Source organism: Cuculus canorus, chromosome 9, assembly GCF_017976375.1.
Source record: "Cuculus canorus isolate bCucCan1 chromosome 9, bCucCan1.pri, whole genome shotgun sequence".
Classification (NCBI taxonomy): Eukaryota; Metazoa; Chordata; class Aves; order Cuculiformes; family Cuculidae; genus Cuculus; species Cuculus canorus.
The window spans coordinates 17,425,045-17,434,775 of NC_071409.1; the positions used below are offsets into that span (position 1 = coordinate 17,425,045).

The window sequence follows — 9,731 nt, forward strand, 5'->3', positions numbered from 1 at the left end:
GTATGAAATATTCCAGCGACATTAACAAAAATCAAGACACAAAATTAAGAAAACTTAAGAAAATTTAATGATCAAATGACCTACATACATTGATGGCACATGACTTTCATTCAGGTATCCTGTTTCTATAGCTGGAAGTTAGATTTGAAACAAAACTATCAACAGTAAATAGTACCCCATGGGAAGGAAAAATTAAACAAAAACTAGTTGTTGTTAAAGTGCATATTGATGCAAGTTACACAGTATACTACAGTCCAGGGGTATCAAGGGATTTCAGCCTTTCAGACAGAGAACACTGTACAGGAACATCCCAAGTTAAAAGCACAGGAAACTTAGATTTTAAATAACTTATTTTATGCAAGATATCCTTGCATTTCTTTCCAACATACAACCTTCATGTTAAGAATTCTTTGATGCACTGCAAGACACAATAAATTCTGCCTTTCTATCACTCTTCAGCTGCATTTCTTCAAGAGATACTCAGATAAAAGTTAATTTAACTACACTCATCAGAAGACCATTTTCTTAGGTACTTTACTGTTTTTTCTTACTTGCTTTTTCCCTCTCAAACTCAGCTATTTGATTAAATATGTTAAGTAAGTTCTGGGGCAGGTTTCTTTTATTGCCACTTTCAGTTTGTGCTGTATCATTTGAAGACATTTCCTCATCTGGTTCCTTTGTTTTATCAGTCTCCTCGTAACTTCTTTTCCTGTTCTTATACTCGCTTTCATTTCTATGCCGACTTAACATGTGCCTATCATTATCGTAACGCCTATCGCTATCGTAACTTCTATCACCTTCACGCAAGCAGGTGCTAGAATACGATCTGTACTTTCCCACTGACCTGCCAGAGTAGTCAGACCCTGCTGGAGACGGATAATACCTGTCTTGACCTGAGCCATGTTTTCTATACTGCTCTCTTCTCCCCTCCACGTCCCTTTCTAATTTCTTATAATAATGCAGCCTGGGTTTTTCATCTGACTTATGATATGAACTTGAAGAACCCCTCCAACTGGAGAAAAATCTATCAGTTTTATCATATTTTTCAGTTTTGCTACTACTTGGCAGAGTTCTGGAGCTACTGTAAGAATCTCTTGAATCTTCAGACCTACCTCCAAAAGTGTCTTCATCATCACCTGAAGTCCTCGAAAAAGAACTGCGTCTTTCTTTCTCTTTTACCTCTGTTTTTGGACACGCTAAACTCTGTGGCTTTTCCAGCAGTTCTTCCACTTCAAAACTTTGGTTAAGAAAGGAAGCAGTGGTATCAGCTGGAGGCGTATACCACTCCTCTTTCCTAATCTGATCTCTATAATGGGAAGACGCTCTAGATGAGCTTTTTTTGGAGCTGCGGGTAGACTCAGATCTATTCCGATGCTTTTTCCTGCGTTTCTTGTGATCAGAGGAAGAGGAAGAAATTGATGCATCTGATGAAGAATCACTTGATGATGAGGAGGAGGAGGAAGAGGAGGAAGAAGAGGAAGAAGAAGTTGATACTTTCCTTTTCTTCTTCAACCTAAAAAACGTAATCAACATGTGAGATAATCTTCAGTATCAGGCAAAAATTTTATGTAGAAACCAAATCTCTACTCCCCAGAGTTCTGCTAAGATCAGACTGTAAGGCATGAATGAGAAACCGAGCATGACCTGGAAAGACAATTTCAAACGTCATTACTTTACCAGAAAATTAAGATTAAATCTACCAAACAGTCTGCTATAAAAAGCATCTTTCCCGGTTTAATATGGCATTACATTTTGCAAATACTTCATATTGCAAAGCACATTTAAAACAACTTGGCTGTCACACTTGTCTCTTTTAAAGACTATAATCATTACAAGATGCTACCCACAAAAAAAAATCTGGAGGAAAAGCAGCTTACCTAGGTAGAAGTTCTACTTAGCTTACTGTTGGACAATCTGTTTGGAAATTGATTGTTCACAGTCTTATCTGCACTTACTGCCCCATAATCAGTACACTGAATATTACAGTTACCTTTTTTCTTCTTTTAAGAGCTTACGCAATTTTTCTGCACTCGTTTCTACTTTCTTTTCTTTCTCTCTCTCTTCTTTGGCAGCTTGTTTCTCCCTCATTTCCAAAGATTTCTTTTTTGAACCCAAGCATCATAAAAAAATTACATTAAAAGTAAGCATTAACACGAGTATTTTTCCCCACGCCCCCAGCCCCATTAAAATGTATAATTACACCAGAGATGTTTTACCAGTATTCCCAGATTAAGAATTAATATTGTTCAGGAGTTTGACATCAACCATTGTGATAATCAGGTTTACATTAAGGACCATATTGCATTTTTTATTCAATTAAAAAAGATATTTGACAGTCATTGCAGTGGTACCCAGGATCCAGCACACCACAAAGCACGGAGCCCAAAAGGAATAGATAGAATATGCAAGCAAAACACAGTATTAGCAATAAGGAGGAGGGGGGGAAAAAGGTTTCAGGGAAGGTACCGTTATTGTAGTTTACAAGTAAAACATGGCAGAACCCATTTTGAAATTAATTCAAGTTGGCCACGTTTGAATACAAACCGTTTTTTAACAATTTCACAGACCAGTTTGATGCATAGTTTACGTAAGAAATCATTTTCCAAGGGTTTGTTGGTGATGAGCAGCACCAGATGTCAGATACAGCAACAACGGTCCAATTCAGAAGAAAATGCATTGGAGAAAAACACATAATCAGTATTACAGGAAAATAAACTTCAGTGTTATTTCAGCCATTCTAGCACAACAGTGATGGATAGTATCAGACTTACACATTAAAATACATGTAAATGCAGAAAAGCATCTCATCAGACAAATAATCTAAAAGATTAACTTAAACTACTTCACTCTATCAAAGATCAGACCTCTGCCACCTACAGCCCTGAAGATTAGCTCTATTCATATTCAAAGTGAGCAGAAAGTTTGATGGTTTTCAAAACTTAGCAACTATCTTAACAGATATAATAAAGGAAACCCTTAACTGTAGTTAAGGCTGTGCACACCAACAAACAATAGGTAGCACTGTGTTTTTTATCCCCTGCATCAGTGATCCATTACACTAGGAAAATGGTAAAGGAGAGCAAAAATTATCTACTACTTGCTGAGAATATTCTTCATCATTTTAACTGAGACTAGACACCTCTTTCTAAAGCAGCCAAATGTGGCTAGTAATCAAATACGATAGGTCAGTTTATCTACAACATAGTTCAGCTTTATTAAGAAGATTGTCATATCTCATCTTCCCCCTTCTTTCAACACCATCTGTCAGCATTATGGCTCCACCAACTGAAGAAGTGTCAATTACAGCCATCTACCCTAAACTATGTATTTCCTTACATGAAGAAGCATAGAACAAGACAAGCCTGTTCCACAGTGGTCTGTTTTACTTTGATTTTCTCTGGAAGACAATACAAGTAAAGGAGGTAAATAAAAGAAAAAAGATAGCAACTCGGATTAGCACACAGACCCACCAGGGCTCACCAGAGAAACATGCTGCGTGCAAGAGAAGAGAAAAAAATAGATAGCAGAGAAGAAGGCTAAGATATTCAAAACTGCCTGCCCACTCACCCTCCACATCCTACTGATTTCCTTTAAATCACCTCTTAATATCCACTCTCATGTGATCTTCCTGGTGTTACTCTCTCTTTTCATAACTACTCCAAACGACACGAATCTGGCTGGTACAATGGTGTGCAACGCTTATCTAGCTTGCCTAAGTGTTTTACACTTACATGCCTGTATTCACAGAATGTTTTAGTTTAACGTTAGTAATCATGCTTGTGTGGTGGAATACTCTTATCCTTGTGTTAACTGACAGAGTTAACAGGCTTTGCTCTTCCCCCGTCTCCACTGTTTGGCATTCCTTTACTATCCTGTTCCAAACAGTGCAGTCATCAAGAGGTACCTTTCTTCTGGTAGGTACAGCCATAATGCTCACTATAGAAGATTTACTGGGGAGAAGGGAAGCAGAGAGTAAGACAAACTATAAACTTAAACTATCCCTGTTCAAAAGCTTTAAGTATGATTTTTGATGTCCGGTTATTGTCATTGACAGCACTAATGAAGAGAAAGTAAAGAATCACCTGCATGTGCTTACGGAGTTTTGTTAAGGCCTCTTCTGCTTCCTGAAAAGTCTCATCCAAATGTAAGGCTTTTTTATAGTAACTCTCAGCATTTAGTAGTTTCTCTTCCTCTTCCAACCTAAAATTCAAGTGATAATTCATATATAGTTAAGCCATAGATTTTCACAGTTTTTTATTTTTAGGTCTACTTTTCTTATCTGTGCTATGACACTACCACTGCATCTGTCCAAGACCCTACCTATCATCTTAGCCCACCTCAGTAAAGAAATAAAACAGTATTTTATTTACATGTTATCTCCTAATCATCATCAGTAATACTATTCTGTGACATCTCTATTTCAAAAATACTCTCTCTTTCTTTCTAACAGAGGGCTTAAAAGAAATCCATTCCCTGAATATTCAAAAGGACTTTAACTGCGACAGAGAAGAACATACAAACCAACTGCCCAAGCAGGTGTATTTCTAACAAAGACTTTTCTTTTCAAAAACGAACAACACATAGACAGGAGGACAAGATGCCATTCTATGTCCTAGCAAGAATGGTATCAAAAATAGTATAAGAAAAATTAACAACCAGCCAAAACCTCAACCCCAAGACTTACTGCCCGCCTCTTTCCACCAGTGTCTGACAGAGGTATTTTCTCGCATTTCTATGGGTAGGACAGTTTTCTAAAGCAATTTCAAAATCACCTATGGCTTTGTTCAAACTTCCTTTTGTTGCATACCTAGAACAACAGAAAAGTTGCATGGATTTTAGTGATGTTTGCCTTTCACAAAGTGGACAAAACAATGAAACAAGCAGACTTACAGAGCTCCACGTGCTACCAAAGCTTCAACATTTTGAGGATCAATTTCCAAAGCCTTGTTGTACTCATTCATGGCTTCTACATGGCACCCAACCTTAAAATAATCAACCCCAGCCTTCACACTGGAAAAAAATATTTAGAAAATATTATATACAAATAGCCTAGATTTTATACTGTTAATTACTCACAAATTATGGTTCCAAAAAGTGACAGGTAATAAAACTTGATCTTGTTATCATGTACTTAACACTGGAATTTCAAACTAACACAGTATTGACATAATTCCACAACAATAAATTATCTTTAATCCAAAATCTTAGGACACTGCAGAGCACAGAACTTCTGCAGATTGTGTTACTACATTACATTGCTCTTAATTTATGGAATGAATATTTGAGCACTTTTGCGCACAAAACTATGCGTAACCTACCACCATTAAACTGGAATAGGCCTAATTATTTCCAAAGCTAAAAATCGCCATTAAACCAACAAGAAGAGGTGACACGGGTAGATGCTAGCGACTGAAAACAGTTCATCTCAAACTTGACTATTTTGAGGTTTTATATTTCATGAACATTATATGAACATTTTTTTTACATTTGCAAACAGACTAACTTATTGGACTGGAATTCATACGAGTTGAATTTCAGAACTGTACGTTACAGACTTTTAAAAAAAGTTAACTTTATATTTAAAATAAGCAACACTTTCTGCAAGTAATCAAAGTTGTTTTAAGAAAAACACTACTTTGCTATCACAGAAACTAGAAATTGTGATGTTTCCACTCAGATTTGATTTTTTTTTTTATTTAAGAGTTTTTCCACAGAAAATTTGCATTTTTAGGAGAAAGTTCTTTCTTCTACCTGTTCCACTTTGTCGCATGCTCAAATGCACTGTGTAGCATAAATGCAATAGCATCTATCCAGAACTATTCCAAATGCAGCCAGGGAAAAACATGTAACCTTTCAAAAACAGCAAGTGCGCTTGTTATATCTACCATCTGAGGATCAAGTGGCATGACAAGTCATTTAGGTCATTCAATACTCAATCATAAAATGGAAAACTGTGTACTTAGTATTGCCACAAATCTTGCGCTCATCTCCTCAATAAGCCAGCATGTTATAAATATTCTAAGAAGTTGTCCCACAAACCTGACGTGTTCTGGAACTGAATATGGAGACCTTATCTATCACATACGCACTTGGCAGTTAAGGTTACTTTCAAGAAGATCGTCCTGGTTACATCATTGCTACAGTGGAAAAATTGGTTTAATGTGTACTTTCTTTTAAGACATATAACCTGTAACCTAATTTAACCTAAAAACAAACTAACAAGAAAGTTTTGCATACCATTTCAAGGCCCAAGATTCAGACTGCTTTTTCCTCAGTGCAGGGGCAAAATCTTCTTCATTGAAATTTTTCCTTTAAGTCAAACACAAATAAAACCACCAAGTTGGCCTTCTGAGTCTACGGAATTACACTTACAATATGTAACACAAGTGAAATTAGCTGAAATATTATTTATACAATGCCCTGCTGCTCTTCCTCAGTCAGTAATGTTCATTCATATTTTTTAAATCAGTATTCCCAAATTCCGTGTAAAAGTGCTGAAATGAACTAGTAGAGCCACAGTACATTTAATAAAAATACACCATAGTCACAGCTGCTTTGGGGCCTTGTTATATATATAACTCAAAACATCGATCAGTGTATAAGTTTAGCCTTATTTTAATAAAGAGCTCGGATCTATTACCAAAACTAACATTGTGCCATTTCTGACAGGAAACATTTAAGACTTAAAAATCCCGCATTCCAATCAAAAGACATTGGGAACATCTAAGCAATAAATTCCTAAAGGATTTGGTATCAAACATTGTGTGTGTTAAGGTATCCTTCCTCGTTCAGAGCAACAGAATTTCAAATGTAAATTCCTTACTCTAGAGGACTTTGCTTTTAAATATTTAAGGACACATAAGCTTCAGTCATGCAAATCAAAATGAAAAAGGTTTAAGTGGTCTAGAACTTCCACTCACTAGTCTATTTCAGTGGATTAGAATAATCTCCACAAAGCCACAGGATAGGAACAATGTAAAAATCACTTACATTTGAAGACTTCTCATCAAAGACGGTGGATTTGATTCACTTATTCCTAGTTTTTCTGCTAGATATTCAACTAACGATGGATTAGCAAATCCTGGGGAACGATGCAAAACCTCTTCAAATGTCTCTCCTGTATTAGCAACTTCCATGCTTCGCCTTAAAAAACAAAAGGACCAAATCACATTAAACACCACCTCAGAAACTCTACACACGATTTTATGACATTTGTTTAAGATAAAAATGCCTATATTGATATTTATCACTGCTGACAAGGAGTTGTCTTTTACAGGCATGTATTTTCCTACTATTTGGCAGCTCACATCCTTTAGTCTAAGAAAGTTTTTGAAATCTATTTTGGCACTCACCTCCAGACATAAAAAAAAATTACAAAAATTGCAGATAGCCGTGTTTTTCTGTCCTCAAAGAGCAATTTAAAATTTTATGCATTTCATATTCCAGTCTCCCAAGGTTTTTGTTTGTTTCTTGGGGTTTTTGTTTTGTTTGGCTTTGGGTTTGTTTTTTGTTTAACACAGACCCAAAGTGACTGTACTTATTGCTTTCCTTACATTTTGTGAAAGATAGTAAAAGACCAACCACATCGGACAGATCCAGAAACAAGTCTGTTAAAGAGGTGAACAGCAAGAAGTATGTAGTCATCCAATCAAATCAGAAATACCACGGACAAGTTTAAAAAACATTCTCTCAAAGATGTTTTTCAGTTACACTGCATACACTTAGCAAGTAAAGTTAATAGCACGTTCTTACTTATAATGTAACGGGAAGTCATCAGAAGTAATTACGCCTAGTTTTGTACTGGAAAGGCTGGGTGGAAGAGCTGAGCTGTAAAGCGACACCGTGAGCTTCTCATGGTAACGATCAATGTCCTTGATCGCAGCTACAGAAACAATAAAAGTCAAGACAAAATTACAGAAATGTCTCAAAACCAAACCAAACAAACTATTCCTGACAGCTTTTGTAGCTACTTGCCTCGAATAAGGTCCCCAGTTTGATAGTAAGATAAAGGATCTCCATGGTTGCTTTGAGAAGGGACATCTCTCAAAGGACACAGAGCCTAGAACGAAAGAAAGTAGGAATACTGTGAACAAAGCTAAAAGGTGTGGGTTTTTTTGTTTCACCAAGATTAAACCAGAAGATTAGTTTAATATCAATGCACATCACAGCCACAATATTTAAAACACTGCTTGATTCAAATAAAAATTTATGCAACCATAAAAGCTTAACTTTACAACCCAAAAGTAATAGAGTATGGGTCACAAAATGAAGCATCTACAAGCTCACCAAAGTATCACAAGCTGCCCACAAACTGAGACACCACCCACCATCCCAACGTTCAATTTCATCTTTAACATACCACTCCATTGAGATGCAGAAGGCAACTAATACACCTTGGTGGGAACTCATGTTCTTGGGGAGTTGGAACTAGACAATTTTTTAAGTCCCCTTCCACTCCAAACCATTCTATGATTCTATGATTAAAGAGTTACTACTCATTGAGAATAAACTACTGATCAAAACTATATCTTACTGTGATTTCTAAATCTGAAATCTCCCGTATGACACCACTTCCCAGACATATCAACACCATGAAAAAGCCAAATTCACGAATAGAAGTAATCCTCCCAATCACGATATCACCACGTTCAATGTCTCGAAAAAACAATTCTCTCCTCTCTTCCCTAGGAACTTCCATGAACTGCTCCAGGGGAGGCATAACAGCATAATACTCTGTAAGACATGAGACATTCAGTTACGAAACAACCATGCTACAGTCTGAAAGCATAAAATACTCCGTGAGAGCAAAACACATTAGGATCTGATTTATTTGTACTGACAGGAAGCTTACGCACAGCCAAAGCGAAGGTTTTCAGCCTGTTTTTAAAAATCCTGCTAACTGAAGTGCAGTGTCTTTACAGGACCCACGAGGCATTACAGACTGAGCCCTCTCCAAAGATGCTGCGCTGCACCGCCCCAGCGGGCTCACCTTCATTTTCTTCAATCGTGTCTGAGAAGGGCCCATTGGGTTTCCACGAGTGGGCAAACAGGAGATCTGCTTTTTTGGCAATGAAGCGCTTTATCTCGGTGTCAATGCTCGACGTCTCTTTCCTGAGAGAAGGAGAAGCCAGTGAGAAATGCCCCGTGGCCCCCCACGGCCCCTGCCTTCCCCCCCTACTCCCCTCAAGGTTCATATCCTCCCTCTCCCCTGATGATCCCTGCCTCTCCCGCAGCTCCCCTGACGGCCCCTGCCTCCCTCCCTCAGCTCCCCTCACGGCCCCTGCCTCCCCTTCCACTCTCCTCACGGCCTCTGCCCCTCACCCGGCGGCCGTCGAGGCCCCGCGGGGCGGTTCGAAGCTGGTCCCCGGCGGCGGCAGCAGTCCGCGGAAATCGGGGTTGTCGTGCTGCTCGGCGCGGAGCAGCGACAGCAGCTCGGGGCCGTGGTAGCTCAGCGCCTGACGCAGCAGCTCCCGGTCCATCCCGCCGCCACCGCCCACACCGGAACCGGAAGCACCGCCGCCCTCCGGCAGGGCCCGGGCCGAGGGGCGGGGTCAGGCGCCCCCTGGGGGACAGGAGGACCTCAGGCTCCCCACTGCCTGTGCATAAGGAGAATCAGAATGTTTTGGGGTGGAAGGGACCTTAAAGACCATCTAATTCCAACCCCGTGTCACGGACAGGGACTCCTGCTCTAGCCAGCCTTGAACGCTTCCAGGGATAGGGCATCCACAACT

At 38.9% G+C, this 9,731-nt stretch overlaps 1 protein-coding gene across 4 annotated transcripts; it reads right to left on the reverse strand.

The window, feature by feature from the left end:
* Positions 1 to 88: 88 nt before the first annotated feature.
* TTC14 (tetratricopeptide repeat domain 14) lies at positions 89 to 9,517 on the reverse strand. 4 transcript variants are annotated; one of them, XM_054074192.1, is made up of 12 exons: positions 9,322 to 9,516; positions 8,990 to 9,111; positions 8,534 to 8,733; positions 7,975 to 8,059; positions 7,753 to 7,882; positions 6,991 to 7,143; positions 6,238 to 6,309; positions 4,891 to 5,010; positions 4,685 to 4,807; positions 4,083 to 4,200; positions 1,991 to 2,100; positions 89 to 1,513 (listed from the first exon to the last, which is right to left on the reverse strand). In XM_054074192.1, exons 1-12 carry the CDS (start codon positions 9,477 to 9,479, stop codon positions 535 to 537), a joined length of 2,370 nt encoding a protein of 789 aa, XP_053930167.1. In that variant the 5' UTR covers positions 9,480 to 9,516; the 3' UTR covers positions 89 to 534. The 4 variants fall into 4 exon arrangements, 2 of the variants coding, with proteins under 2 accessions (XP_053930167.1, XP_053930168.1); XR_008451188.1 differs by having other exon boundaries at positions 1,495 to 1,513; positions 2,545 to 4,200; positions 9,322 to 9,517; XM_054074193.1 differs by lacking the exon at positions 9,322 to 9,516 and having other exon boundaries at positions 90 to 1,513; positions 8,856 to 8,990.
* Between the last annotated feature and the right edge of the window lie 214 nt (positions 9,518 to 9,731).